Source organism: Bombina bombina, chromosome 9 (genome assembly GCF_027579735.1).
Source record: "Bombina bombina isolate aBomBom1 chromosome 9, aBomBom1.pri, whole genome shotgun sequence".
NCBI classification, from domain to species: domain Eukaryota; kingdom Metazoa; phylum Chordata; class Amphibia; order Anura; family Bombinatoridae; genus Bombina; species Bombina bombina.
This window is the reverse complement of record NC_069507.1, coordinates 260363696-260379229: the sequence shown is the minus strand read 5'-3', so window position 1 is coordinate 260379229 and position 15534 is coordinate 260363696. Positions and strand designations below refer to the sequence as shown.

Below are 15534 nucleotides of genomic sequence, written 5' to 3'. Positions count from 1 at the left end.
AACTAATAAACTAAACCTATTAACCCCTAAACTACCACCACCCCCACATTGCAAAACACTAAATTAAACGATTAATCCCTAAACCTAACACCCCCAACTTTAAAATAAAAATTACAATATAACTATCTTAAAATAAATAAAATTTTACCTGTGAAATAAAAAAAACCCTTACATTAAACTATAAATTAACCTAACATTACTATTCTAATAAAATGTAAAAAAACCTACCAATTAAAAAACCTAAATTACATTATTAAAAAAACCTAACACTACAAAAAAATAAAAAAAAACTTAAATTACAAATTTAAAAAAACCTAATACTACGAAAAAAATAAAAAAACTCTAAAATTTAAAAAAAATAATAAACAAAATTATCAAAAATAACAACAATAACACCTAATAGCCCTATAAAAATAAAAGCCCCCAAAATAAAAACACCCCCCTAACCTACAATAAACTACCAATTGCCCTTAAAAGGGCATTTTGTAGGGCATTGCCCTAAATTGAACAGCTCTTTTACATACAAAAAATTCCCCCAACAGTAAAACCCACCATCCAACCAACCCTCCAAAATAAAAAAACCTTTGTTTATTATTTTTTGTAATTTTAGTATTTACTATTTTTTGTAATGTTAGATTTTTTAAATTTTTTCGTAGTATTAGGTTTTTAAAAAAATGTTATTTAGTTTTTTAATTGTAATTTTTTATTTTATGTTATTAGAATAGTAATGTTAGGTTAATTTATAGTTTAAAGTTAGTTTTTTTAATTTCACAGTTAAGTTTGTATTTATTTTAAGATAGTTATATTGTAACTTTTAATTTAATGTTAGGAGGGTGTTAGGTTTAGGGGTTAATAGTTTAATTTAGTGTTTTGCAATGTGGGGGGGCGGCGTTTTAGGGGTTAATAGGTTTAGTTTATTAGTTACAATGTGGGGGTCCGGCGGTTTAGGGGTTAATAGGTTTATTTAGTGTCGGCGATATCGGTGAGTGGAAGATTAGGTGTTAATTACTTTATTTAGGTATCCGCGATGTTGGGGGTGGTGGATTAGGGGTTAATACATGTATTTAGCATTGGCAATGTCGGGGAGTGGCAGATTAGGGATTAATAACTTTTATTAGTGTCTGCAATGTCGGGGAGCGGCGGCTTAGGGTTTAATAAATTTTATTAGTGTTGGTGTTGTCAGGGGCGGCGGATTAGGGGTGTTTAGGCTAGTGGGTTATGTTAGGGTGTTAGGTTTAAATGTAACTTTCTTTCCCCCATAGACATCAATGGGGTTGTGTTACGGCGATTTGCCATTATGCAATCGCATGTATTAAATTTTTTCTAACACTCTCTCCCCATTGATGTCTATGGGGAAAGCGTGCACGCGCACGTAAACTCAGCCCTTGGCTTTTGTGCGGTATGGAGCTTATCGCACCATATCGCACAGCACAAGGAGGTTTTTCAGTAACTTGTAATGGCAGCACTATGGAGAGAGCGAGACCGCTCATTTTATTGGGTTATTTACACACCCGGTATAGCGCAAAACTTGTAATCTGGGTGAGTTTGAGTAGTATAATGTACATAACTGTACATAAAAATAGTTGTAGGTCACATTAAGTAATATCAAACCCTATAGGAACAAAACTCACAAAAAGCTTAGAATTCCTGAACAAATATATATGTGCACATAGCAAATCTTAACCAACAACAACTTAATATGTTACAGTAGTTATTACAGTCTAGTAGAACTCACGTGTCTTATTTTATCCCACCATGTTTTTTTTAGGGAGGACGACAGTCCTTGAGATGGATGTCTCCTGAGGCTCATCAACAGCGTAAATTCTCTAGCGCAAGTGATGTGTGGAGTTATGGTATTGTTATGTGGGAGGTGACATCGTACGGAGAGAGACCATACTGGGATATGGGCAACCAGGAGGTGTGATATAGTCTTCTGGGTCCTGCTTTGTAGGTCTTAACATTATGAGTGGGAGACTCTGTGGTGGTCTTTGTATATAAAAGTATGAAATATATCTCAATATTTCTGTTAACACATCAGAGTAGAGCAATAGTCTTGACCTTATCCAAATAGCATGCAAGTTGTATTTTCTCATAAAGAGCAAAAGGAGAGGGCCCCATTGTTAAGAGAGGGCTTATACCTATACATTTTCTGTGTCAGAATTGGGGAAATAACAAATAATTAAAAGAAATTGATTACAATCTCTCATTTCTTGAATTACAGAAATAAATTTATGTTTTTAGAGTCATCTGAAGACTCAAGGAAGAGAACAATCCCTGAATCTCTCAGAAGTTTCTTTTTTTTTTAAATACATTGCTAGTCAAATATTTACAGAAATGTTCTAGAATTTTGTTAGAAGATTAAATAATGTATCCTAAACAGCACAGGTTTATATACCAGCTCACACTCCCTCCCCCTTTCTTTAGGTTTTAGATGCGCTTGAGCAAGAGTACCGTCTTCCGCCACCCCCAGACTGCCCCAGTGTCCTGCACCTACTGATGCTAGATTGTTGGCAACGGGATCGCTCCCAGAGACCTCGCTTTGAGCAGATTGTCAGCTCTCTGGACAGAATGATCAGAAACCCCAACTGTTTAAAAACAGTGGGTGTTTCTAGCAGTAGGTGAGATCTCACTACTAACTTTTATTCATTTTCCAGTTTTTCAGTAACCATAAATAGACCTGTTTAATTCAGAAACGCTATGGTGTCTTGGTTTAATAAAATGCAAAAAAAAAAAAAATTATACAGAAGTAAATAAAAAGAGAATGATCATTTATGTTAGTATTTGAATGCCTGAAAAAATGTTAATGACAATATGATTTAAAATGATTTTAAATTGTTAAAAGCGTGCATGAAAATATTAGTAAATCTACATTTAGACACATTATTAAAGCCAGACCAGTTAATTAATTTGTATTGATTCTTCATATTTTTCTTCTATGTGGATTACAAAACCTCCTTCCCATAGCACAAACAAAATGTGACTAAGTGCATTGATTTCAATGAATGTATCTGTATTTACGTTTTCTACTGTTACTCATAGCCGTATTCCAGTTTACTCTAATTCCATAAATGATATTTTACCAGGGGCTAAATAGATAAACTTATTGCAAAGACAACTGGAAGTCCGCCTAATAACATGAAGCTGGTTTATACGGCAGCCCGTTCTAAACCCCACTCTACTGTCTTTTTCAGGTCAACCCAGCCACTTCTCAGTAACTGCCCCCCTGATTTCCCTGCTCTCTCTACGCCGCATGAATGGCTGGAGGCCATAAAGATGGAAAGATATAAAGAGAACTTTGACAAAGCCGGATATACAAGCTTAGAAGTTATCTCACGTCTAACTGCAGAGTGAGGAAAATGTGTTATATACACCCTGTGCATCTGTAGCTCTAGAAAAGCCTTATAGTGATGTCTAACTGCAGAGTGAGGGAAATGTGTTATACACACTCTGTGTATCTGTAGCTCTAGAAAATCCTTATAGTGATGTCTAACTGCAGAGTGAGGATAATGTGTTATATACCATCTGTGTATCTGTAGCTCTAGAAAAGAATTATAGTGATGTCTAACTGCAGAGTGAGGGAAATGTGTTATACACCCTCTGTGTATCTGTAGCTCTAGAAAATCCTTATAGTGATGTCTAACTGCAGAGTGAGGAAAATGTGTTATATACCATCTGTGCATCTGTAGCTCTAGAAAAGCCTTATAGTGATGTCTAACTGCAGAGTGAGGGAAATGTGTTATACACACTCTGTGTATCTGTAGCTCTAGAAAAGCCTTATAGTGATGTCTAACTGCAGAGTGAGGGAAATGTGTTATACACACTCTGTGTATCTGTAGCTCTAGAAAAGCCTTATAGTGATGTCTAACTGCAGAGTGAGGGAAATGTGTTATACACACTCTGTGTATCTGTAGCTCTAGAAAATCCTTATAGTGATGTCTAACTGCAGAGTGAGGATAATGTGTTATATACCATCTGTGTATCTGTAGCTCTAGAAAAGAATTATAGTGATGTCTAACTGCAGAGTGAGGGAAATGTGTTATACACCCTCTGTGTATCTGTAGCTCTAGAAAATCCTTATAGTGATGTCTAACTGCAGAGTGAGGAAAATGTGTTATATACCATCTGTGCATCTGTAGCTCTAGAAAAGCCTTATAGTGATGTCTAACTGCAGAGTGAGGGAAATGTGTTATACACACTCTGTGTATCTGTAGCTCTAGAAAAGCCTTATAGTGATGTCTAACTGCAGAGTGAGGGAAATGTGTTATACACACTCTGTGTATCTGTAGCTCTAGAAAAGCCTTATAGTGATGTCTAACTGCAGAGTGAGGAAAATGTGTTATACACACTCTGTACATCTGTAGCTCTAGAAAAGCCTTATAGTGATGTCTAACTGCAGAGTGAGGAAAATGTGTTATACACCCTCTGTGTATCTGTAGCTCTAGAAAAGCCTTATAGTGATGTCTAACTGCAGAGTGAGGAAAATGTGTTATATACACCCTGTGCATCTGTAGCTCTAGAAAAGCCTTATAGTGATGTCTAACTGCAGAGTGAGGGAAATGTGTTATACACCCTCTGTGTATCTGTAGCTCTAGAAAATCCTTATAGTGATGTCTAACTGCAGAGTGAGGAAAATGTGTTATACACACTCTGTACATCTGTAGCTCTAGAAAAGCCTTATAGTGATGTCTAACTGCAGAGTGAGGAAAATGTGTTATATACCATCTGTGCATCTGTAGCTCTAGAAAAGCCTTATAGTGATGTCTAACTGCAGAGTGAGGGAAATGTGTTATACACCCTCTGTGTATCTGTAGCTCTAGAAAATCCTTATAGTGATGTCTAACTGCAGAGTGAGGAAAATGTGTTATTATATACCCTCTGTGTATCTGTAGCTCTAGAAAAGCCTTATAGTGATGTCTAACTGCAGAGTGAGGAAAATGTGTTATTATATACCCTCTGTGTATCTGTAGCTCTAGAAAAGAATTATAGTGATGTCTAACTGCAGAGTGAGGAAAATGTGTTATATACCATCTGTGCATCTGTAGCTCTAGAAAAGCCTTATAGTGATGTCTAACTGCAGAGTGAGGAAAATGTGTTATATACACTCTGTGCATCTGTAGCTCTAGAAAAGCCTTATAGTGATGTCTAACTGCAGAGTGAGGGAAATGTGTTATACACCCTCTGTGTATCTGTAGCTCTAGAAAATCCTTATAGTGATGTCTAACTGCAGAGTGAGGGAAATGTGTTATACATACTCTGTACATCTGTAGCTCTAGAAAAGCCTTATAGTGATGTCTAACTGCAGAGTGAGGAAAATGTGTTATATACCATCTGTGCATCTGTAGCTCTAGAAAAGCCTTATAGTGATGTCTAACTGCAGAGTGAGGAAAATGTGTTATACACACTCTGTACATCTGTAGCTCTAGAAAATCCTTATAGTGATGTCTAACTGCAAAGTGAGGAAAATGTGTTATATACCATCTGTGTATCTGTAGCTCTAGAAAAGCCTTATAGTGATGTCTAACTGCAGAGTGAGGAAAATGTGTTATATACCATCTGTGCATCTGTAGCTCTAGAAAAGCCTTATAGTGATGTCTAACTGCAGAGTGAGGAAAATGTGTTATACACACTCTGTACATCTGTAGCTCTAGAAAATCCTTATAGTGATGTCTAACTGCAAAGTGAGGAAAATGTGTTATATACCATCTGTGTATCTGTAGCTCTAGAAAAGCCTTATAGTGATGTCTAACTGCAGAGTGAGGGAAATGTGTTATACACACTCTGTGTATCTGTAGCTCTAGAAAATCCTTATAGTGATGTCTAACTGCAGAGTGAGGAAAATGTGTTATACACACTCTGTACATCTGTAGCTCTAGAAAAGCCTTATAGTGATGTCTAACTGCAGAGTGAGGAAAATGTGTTATACACACTCTGTACATCTGTAGCTCTAGAAAAGCCTTATAGTGATGTCTAACTGCAGAGTGAGGAAAATATGTTATATACACTCTGTGCATCTGTAGCTCTAGAAAAGCCTTATAGTGATGTCTAACTGCAGAGTGAGGGAAATGTGTTATACACCCTCTGTGTATCTGTAGCTCTAGAAAATCCTTATAGTGATGTCTAACTGCAGAGTGAGGATAATGTGTTATTATATACCCTCTGTGTATCTGTAGCTCTAGAAAAGCCTTATAGTGATGTCTAACTGCAGAGTGAGGAAAATGTGTTATACACCCTCTGTGTATCTGTAGCTCTAGAAAATCCTTATAGTGATGTCTAACTGCAGAGTGAGGAAAATGTGTTATATACACTCTGTGCATCTGTAGCTCTAGAAAAGCCTTATAGTGATGTCTAACTGCAGAGTGAGGAAAATTTGTTATATACCATCTGTGTATCTGTAGCTCTAGAAAAGCCTTATAGTGATGTCTAACTGCAGAGTGAGGAAAATTTGTTATATACCATCTGTGTATCTGTAGCTCTAGAAAAGCCTAAAAGTGATGTCTAACTGCAGAGTGAGGAAAATTTGTTATATACCATCTGTGTATCTATGGGGCCCATTTATCAAAGGGCTTGCGGACCTGATCCGACACTGCGGATCAGGTCCGCAAGACCTCGCTAAATGCGGAGAGCAATACGCTCTCCACATTTAACATTGCACCAGCAGCTCACAAGAGCTGCTGGTGCAACGCCGCCCCCTGCTGACTCGCGGCCAATCGGCCGCCAGCAGGGAGCTGTCAATCAACCCGATCGTATTCGATCGGGTTGATTTCCGGCGGTTCCTGTCCGCCTGCTCAGAGCAGGCGGACAGGGTTATGAAGCAGCGGTCTTTAGACCGCTGCTTCATAACTTGTGTTTCTGGCGAGTCTGAAGACTCGCCAGAAACACGGCCCTTCAAGCTCCATACGGAGCTTGATAAATGGGCCTGCATAGCTCTAGAAAAGCCTTATAGTGATGTCTAACTGCAGAGTGAGGAAAATGTGTTATACACCCTCTGTGTATCTGTAGCTCTAGAAAAGCCTTATAGTGATGTCTAACTGCAGAGTGAGGAAAATGTGTTATACACACTCTGTACATCTGTAGCTCTAGAAAAGCCTTATAGTGATGTCTAACTGCAGAGTGACGAAAATGTGTTATATACCCTCTGTGCATCTGTAGCTCTAGAAAAGCCTTATAGTGATGTCTAACTGCAGAGTGAGGAAAATGTGTTATATACCATCTGTGCATCTGTAGCTCTAGAAAAGCCTTATAGTGATGTCTAACTGCAGAGTGAGGAAAATGTGTTATATACACTCTGTGCATCTGTAGCTCTAGAAAAGCCTTATAGTGATGTCTAACTGCAGAGTGACGAAAATGTGTTATATACCCTCTGTGCATCTGTAGCTCTAGAAAAGCCTTATAGTGATGTCTAACTGCAGAGTGAGGAAAATGTGTTATATACCATCTGTGCATCTGTAGCTCTAGAAAAGCCTTATAGTGATGTCTAACTGCAGAGTGAGGAAAATGTGTTATATACACTCTGTGCATCTGTAGCTCTAGAAAAGCCTTATAGTGATGTCTAACTGCAGAGTGACGAAAATGTGTTATATACCCTCTGTGCATCTGTAGCTCTAGAAAAGCCTTATAGTGATGTCTAACTGCAGAGTGAGGAAAATGTGTTATTATATACCCTCTGTGTATCTGTAGTTCTAGAAAAGCCTTATAGTGATGTCTAAATGCAGAGTGAGGGAAATGTGTTATTATATACCCTCTGTGTATCTGTAGCTCTAGAAAAGCCTTATGGTGATGTCTAACTGCAGAGTGAGGAAAATGTGTTATTATATACCCTCTGTGCATCTGTAGCTCTAGAAAAGCCTTATAGTGATGTCTAACTGCAGAGTGAGGAAAATGTGTTATATACCATCTGTGCATCTGTAGCTCTAGAAAAGCCTTATAGTGATGTCTAACTGCAGAGTGAGGATAATGTGTTATATAGGTATACAAAACAAAGAGGGAATAGAATATACTCCTATTAAAGACCCCAAATAATTCAAATACAAATATACAGTCCAATGTAATGGACCATATGTTTATGAGGTATATAAACCTATGCCACTAAAGGTTTTATGGGGGGTGCTCATTATCCGTATGTGTAAGCAAACAAGAACAAGAGAAATGGATAACCCAGAGCACTCTTTAAGTGTATCAATCAATAAGTGTATTTACAGTGAGGTAATACACAGAGGAGAAATAATAAAACTTAACATTTATTAAATACGAAATTAAAAAGGTAGTAAGTTACTACCAGTGTGGTGTAATAAAAACTGTATAAAATACAGCAGAGTTAGCAAGCCCAGTATCCTTAGAGATGTGACTGCACAAAGTAAATCACTCGATTGACACAGAGGAAGGAATCTGCTATATAAACACCCAAAAATGCTTGCGGATTGCACAAAAAACTAAGACTGAATAAAGAGGACAAGCCTCACACCAATTAAGCTAAGCTAGTGCAATACTGGAGCGGTGTGTAATATAGCAGAAATTCCAATCAAATTACCATATAAGTTACATAATTATTGTCTAACTAAAGGTGCAAGAAACATCAAGTAGGCTGCAGAGCTCCTAGTTCAAGCGCCTAACCCGACTGGGTAAAGCCTCACTGTATAAGAAAGGTAAGGGAGCCAATCAAAGGGGTTGATTCTTACACAACCCCTTCAAACACATAGACGTCATGATTTGCTCCTCATTGGCTGGCTGTATGCCACATGACTACAAATTACTAGTGAGTCATAGGAGGCGGGCACAGTATCAATAGCGCCGTGGAATATAAACACAATCGGCGATAAACAGCATTGATCCATTCTCGACAGGACCTCCTCACAAGCATCTCTCCAGATGCCGCAAGAGACATAGACAGAACCAACACTCATCTTAACTCATAATTGCCATTTGTCAATATATACGCAATTGTTTAATTATATGAGTATCATTGTGATTCTTTGGGAGCTAAGAAAATAATGTTTGGTACAAATTACTATTGGCTTTAATAGTGTAGATTATCTTAACAGCCTTTACATACAAGGGGAAATTATAGTGGTTTAGTATGGTACACACATAGATTCATATAATGGCTACTACGTTCACATCGTTTCACTATAAATCATTGTAATGTACTTGTCAACAGTCCAACCTGCATGATCATAACAGTGCACTTCATTCGCTAGTCTACCACGTGATATCTAACAGTGACACGCCATAGGAGGCGGGCACAATGCAAAAGCATCATAGATAGTAAGGCTGGTTAGCACCAATACATAATTATTTATATTGTCAACAAAAACATTGCGGGCATAGCCATGGAAACTAGACTAGGAAAAGTTAAAGGTCAAAGTTACATATATGACACAAGCTAACCAAGAAGTTGCAAAGTATGCTCAATATACGTGCCATTTAGGATCTCAATAACGACCTCAGAATCACTAGTTCTTTATATCCCCAGTAGCTTCCCAGTATTAGCCCAGACCAAACACGTCCCAGACATCTGTACACAATGGGCAATCTTCACACAGGGGAGGGGTCAGTGTGGGTCACCGTCATGTCATACGGCATTCTAAATATTACTCTATTCAGATCATGTACTAAATGTTATGTACCATTCACAGAGAGGGGTCACATATCACTTCCAAAGCTTAGTAATTTGTTTACCAATTGTCCACTATGATGAATATCAGAAATGGGTATATCCGAGTGTTGTCAGTGTAGTAAGTTGTAAAATTTATGTGACCACCATTATCTACATCATAGACAGTCCATTTAAATCATTGTAGGATTGCAAAGTCCCGTTCTCAATATTTTACAGTGAAATCAATTATTATATATATCTCATTCTCATCAGGAAAGAGACAGAAAAAGGGGCAAGGGCACAGCGATATATCCCAATCAAACAGTGACACTCACTCCTAGGCACAGAGCCAATACACCTGTTTTATTGTGTTTTGTTATTTTTTGACTTTCTGATCATATAAGTATGTACATATTCATTTAGTTGCTCCCCAAAACTAGGGGATATAGATAGAATATCAGACCACCAAAGAATATTCGTTAGGGATCAAAGGGTATCGAAGTGACAGTATTCATATAAAAAGTCAGTATTAGGCATTGTATAATACTGATAAATCTGATCACTGGCCATATAGCATCCACAAGTATAATAAACAGACCAGACACAACCATACTCACACGATGTTGGGAGTATCATTCCAGGACCACAACCCCTGATGAGGGAAAAATCTCCAGTATCATGTCTCTACACTGTACAAACGACCAATATTATATGTCTTTATGTTATATCTCTATTAATGACCAACATAGAGCCTAAGGAAAATATCTTTCTATTGTATGTATAGCAAATGTCAGAGAAAGATTTTGTCAATGAAATTATTATTCTATTCGGATTATGCCCATTCTAATGGTTCTTAGTTTATTAACCTGATTATATTGTGCATCTGTAGCTCTAGAAAATCCTTATAGTGATGTCTAACTGCAGAGTGACGAAAATGTGTTATATACCCTCTGTGTATCTGTAGCTCTAGAAAAGCCTTATAGTGATGTCTAACTGCAGAGTGACGAAAATGTGTTATATACCCTCTGTGCATCTGTAGCTCTAGAAAATCCTTATAGTGATGTCTAACTGCAGAGTGACGAAAATGTGTTATATACCCTCTGTGTATCTGTAGCTCTAGAAAAGCCTTATAGTGATGTCTAACTGCAGAGTGAGGAAAATGTGTTATTATATACCCTCTGTGTATCTGTAGCTCTAGAAAAGCCTTATGGTGATGTCTAACTGCAGAGTGAGGGAAATGTGTTATTATATACCCTCTGTGCATCTGTAGCTCTAGAAAAGCCTTATAGTGATGTCTAACTGCAGAGTGAGGAAAATGTGTTATTATATACCCTCTGTGTATCTGTAAGCTCTAGAAAAGTCTTATAGTGATGTCTAACTGCAGAGTGAGGAAAATGTGTTATACACCCTCTGTGTGTCTGTAGCGCTAGAAAAGCCTTATAGTGATGTCTAACTGCAGAGTGAGGAAAATGTGTTATTATATACCCTCTGTGTATCTGTAGCTCTAGAAAAGCCTTATAGTGATGTCTAACTGCAGAGTGAGGAAAATGTGTTATTATATACCCTCTGTGTATCTGTAGCTCTAGAAAAGTCTTATGGTGATGTCTAACTGCAGAGTGAGGGAAATGTGTTATTATATACCCTCTGTGTATCTGTAGCTCTAGAAAAGCCTTATAGTGATGTCTAACTGCAGAGTGAGGGAAATGTGTTATACACCCTCTGTGTATCTGTAGTTCTAGAAAAGCCTTATAGTGATGTCTAAATGCAGAGTGAGGGAAATGTGTTATTATATACCCTCTGTGTATCTGTAGCTCTAGAAAAGCCTTATAGTGATGTCTAACTGCAGAGTGAGGAAAATGTGTTATTATATACCCTCTGTGTATCTGTAGCTCTAGAAAAGCCTTATAGTGATGTCTAACTGCAGAGTGAGGAAAATGTGTTATTATATACCCTCTGTGTATCTGTAGCTCTAGAAAAGTCTTATAGTGATGTCTAAATGCAGAGTGAGGGAAATGTGTTATTATATACCCTCTGTGTATCTGTAGCTCTAGAAAAGCCTTATAGTGATGTCTAACTGCAGAGTGAGGAAAATGTGTTATTATATACCCTCTGTGTATCTGTAGCTCTAGAAAAGCCTTAAAGTGATGTCTAACTGCAGAGTGAGGAAAATGTGTTTTATACCCTCTGTGTATCTGTAGCTCTAGAAAAGCCTTATAGTGATGTCTAACTGCAGAGTGAGGGAAATGTGTTATTATATACCCTCTGTGTATCTGTAGCTCTAGAAAAGCCTTATAGTGATGTCTAACTGCAGAGTGAGGGAAATGTGTTATTATATACCCTCTGTGTATCTGTAGATCTAGAAAAGTCTTATAGTGATGTCTAAATGCAGAGTGAGGGAAATGTGTTATTATATACCCTCTGTGTATCTGTAGCTCTAGAAAAGCCTTATAGTGATGTCTAACTGCAGAGTGAGGGAAATGTGTTATTATATACCCTCTGTGTATCTGTAGCTCTAGAAAAGCCTTATAGTGATGTCTAACTGCAGAGTGAGGGAAATGTGTTATTATATACCCTCTGTGTATCTGTAAGCTCTAGAAAAGTCTTATAGTGATGTCTAAATGCAGAGTGAGGAAAATGTGTTATTATATACCCTCTGTGTATCTGTAGCTCTAGAAAAGCCTTATAGTGATGTCTAACTGCAGAGTGAGGAAAATGTGTTATTATACACCCTCTGTGTATCTGTAGCTCTAGAAAAGCCTTATAGTGATGTCTAACTGCAGAGTGAGGAAAATGTGTTTTATACCCTCTGTGTATCTGTAGCTCTAGAAAAGCCTTATAGTGATGTCTAACTGCAGAGTGAGGGAAATGTGTTATTATATACCCTCTGTGTATCTGTAGCTCTAGAAAAGTCTTATAGTGATGTCTAACTGCAGAGTGACGAAAATGTGTTATATACCCTCTGTGTATCTGTAGATCTAGAAAAGTCTTATAGTGATGTCTAAATGCAGAGTGAGGGAAATGTGTTATTATATACCCTCTGTGTATCTGTAGCTCTAGAAAAGCCTTATAGTGATGTCTAACTGCAGAGTGAGGGAAATGTGTTATTATATACCCTCTGTGTATCTGTAGCTCTAGAAAAGCCTTATAGTGATGTCTAACTGCAGAGTGAGGGAAATGTGTTATTATATACCCTCTGTGTATCTGTAGCTCTAGAAAAGCCTTATAGTGATGTCTAACTGCAGAGTGAGGAAAATGTGTTATTATATACCCTCTGTGTATCTGTAGTTATAGAAAAGAAACTATGTCAGTCATAATACTGCTTCATTTGCTATTTATATGTAGAGGTTGTGAATCCTACCTAAAATCTATTAAGTATTTTTTTAATAATAGGTTAATGCCCCCTCCATATTCTTTCGGCCTTTCAAATATTTCTATAAAACAAATCATAATAGTCTAACATGTAACAGAACATTCCGATATTACATTTGACAGACACTTCTACATTGATGCCTCTTACATTAAGCATTAGAATGTAAATATTTTGATGATTAAATGCTTCATTCCATAATTGGATACTTGTATAGCGCACAACCTCAAACTTAATCAATTTGCAGCACTGATAACAGGTATTATTATTACCAAACTTAATGGTACTCATTTTACCGACCTCAGAAGGATGAAAGGCTGAGTGGACCTTGCTGGGATTAAACCTGCAACCCTTGGGTTGCCATAGATCTCTGTAACAGTGCATTAGCACGATGAGCAATCTGTCCATCTTCTTTAGAACTAATAAATGTTCTTAACAGTTTAAATATATGAGCAGAAACATTTGTCTAACCTGCAAACTAAGGTCTAGTTTCCATTAAGGGGGTCAATTGTGGAACCTGGTGAAAAACATTAATCTCCAGTAAAGTCTATGGATATTTTTTATGTTACCACCAGTTGCTGCACTTTACCGCCTCAATGGAAACCAGGCCTGAGATGTTATAAATGACCCTCATTGTGTATATTAATGTCACAAACTCTGTTTATTTATTTCAGAGACATTCAGATGATGGGTGTCACACTCTCAGGTCACCAGAAGAAAATGATGAGCAATATCCAGCTCCTAAAGGCTCATCTACAGCCGCTAGAGCCGGTGGAAGTGTGACCTAAATGGCAGACGGAAAATACCAGCAGATAGATATGCGCTGCAGCAGATCGGCAACAGAGACGCAGACGTGCTGATACTGACTGTTACAGACATGCTGATACTGACTGTTACAGATACTGACTGTTACAGACATGCTGATACTGACTGTTACAGACGTGCACAGATACTGACTGTTACAGACATGCACAGATACTGACTGTTACAGACATGCACAGATACTGACTGTTACAGACATGCACAGATACTGACTGTTACAGACATGCACAGATACTGACTGTTACAGACATGCACAGATACTGACTGTTACAGACATGCACAGATACTGACTGTTACAGACATGCTGATACTGACTGTTACAGACATGCACAGATACTGACTGTTACAGACATGCACAGATACTGACTGTTACAGACATGCACAGATACTGACTGTTACAGACATGCACAGATACTGACTGTTACAGACATGCACAGATACTGACTGTTACAGACATGCACAGATACTGACTGTTACAGACATGCACAGATACTGACTGTTACAGACATGCACAGATACTGACTGTTACAGACATGCACAGATACTGACTGTTACAGACATGCACAGATACTGACTGTTACAGACATGCTGATACTGACTGTTACAGACATGCACAGATACTGACTGTTACAGACATGCACAGATACTGACTGTTACAGACATGCTGATACTGACTGTTACAGACATGCTGATACTGACTGTTACAGACATGCTGATACTGACTGTTACAGACATGCACAGATACTGACTGTTACAGACATGCACAGATACTGACTGTTACAGACATGCACAGATACTGACTGTTACAGACATGCACAGATACTGACTGTTACAGACATGCTGATACTGACTGTTACAGACATGCACAGATACTGACTGTTACAGACATGCACAGATACTGACTGTTACAGACATGCTGATACTGACTGTTACAGACATGCACAGATACTGACTGTTACAGACATGCACAGATACTGACTGTTACAGACATGCACTGATACTGACTGTTACAGACATGCACAGATACTGACTGTTACAGACGTGCACAGATACTGACTGTTACAGACATGCACAGATACTGACTGTTACAGACATGCTGATACTGACTGTTACAGACATGCACAGATACTGACTGTTACAGACATGCACAGATACTGACTGTTACAGACATGCTGATACTGACTGTTACAGACATGCACAGATACTGACTGTTACAGACATGCACAGATACTGACTGTTACAGACATGCACAGATACTGACTGTTACAGACATGCACAGATACTGACTGTTACAGACATGCACAGATACTGACTGTTACAGACATGCACAGATACTGACTGTTACAGACGTGCACAGATACTGACTGTTACAGACATGCACAGATACTGACTGTTACAGACGTGCACAGATACTGACTGTTACAGACGTGCACAGATACTGACTGTTACAGACGTGCACAGATACTGACTGTTACAGACATGCACAGATACTGACTGTTACAGACATGCACAGATACTGACTGTTACAGACATGCACAGATACTGACTGTTACAGACATGCTGATACTGACTGTTACAGATACTGACTGTTACAGACATGCACTGATACTGACTGTTACAGACATGCACAGATACTGACTGTTACAGACATGCACTGATACTGACTGTTACAGACATGCACAGATACTGACTGTTACAGACATGCACAGATACTGACTGTTACAGACATGCACTGATACTGACTGTTACAGAC

General features: G+C 38.1%; 1 protein-coding gene across 1 annotated transcript in view; it reads left to right on the top strand.

The window, feature by feature from the left end:
* LOC128640552 (ephrin type-B receptor 5-like) overlaps window positions 1-13742 on the top strand; it is a 147622-nt gene extending 133880 nt beyond the window's left edge. Inside the window, exons 14-17 of the mRNA XM_053693021.1 lie at window positions 1769-1918; window positions 2425-2618; window positions 3192-3347; window positions 13634-13742. Of these exons, the coding sequence (XP_053548996.1) occupies window positions 1769-1918; window positions 2425-2618; window positions 3192-3347; window positions 13634-13742 (609 nt within the window). The remainder of the gene's footprint in view (window positions 1-1768; window positions 1919-2424; window positions 2619-3191; window positions 3348-13633) is intronic.
* The last annotated feature ends 1792 nt before the right edge of the window (window positions 13743-15534 follow it).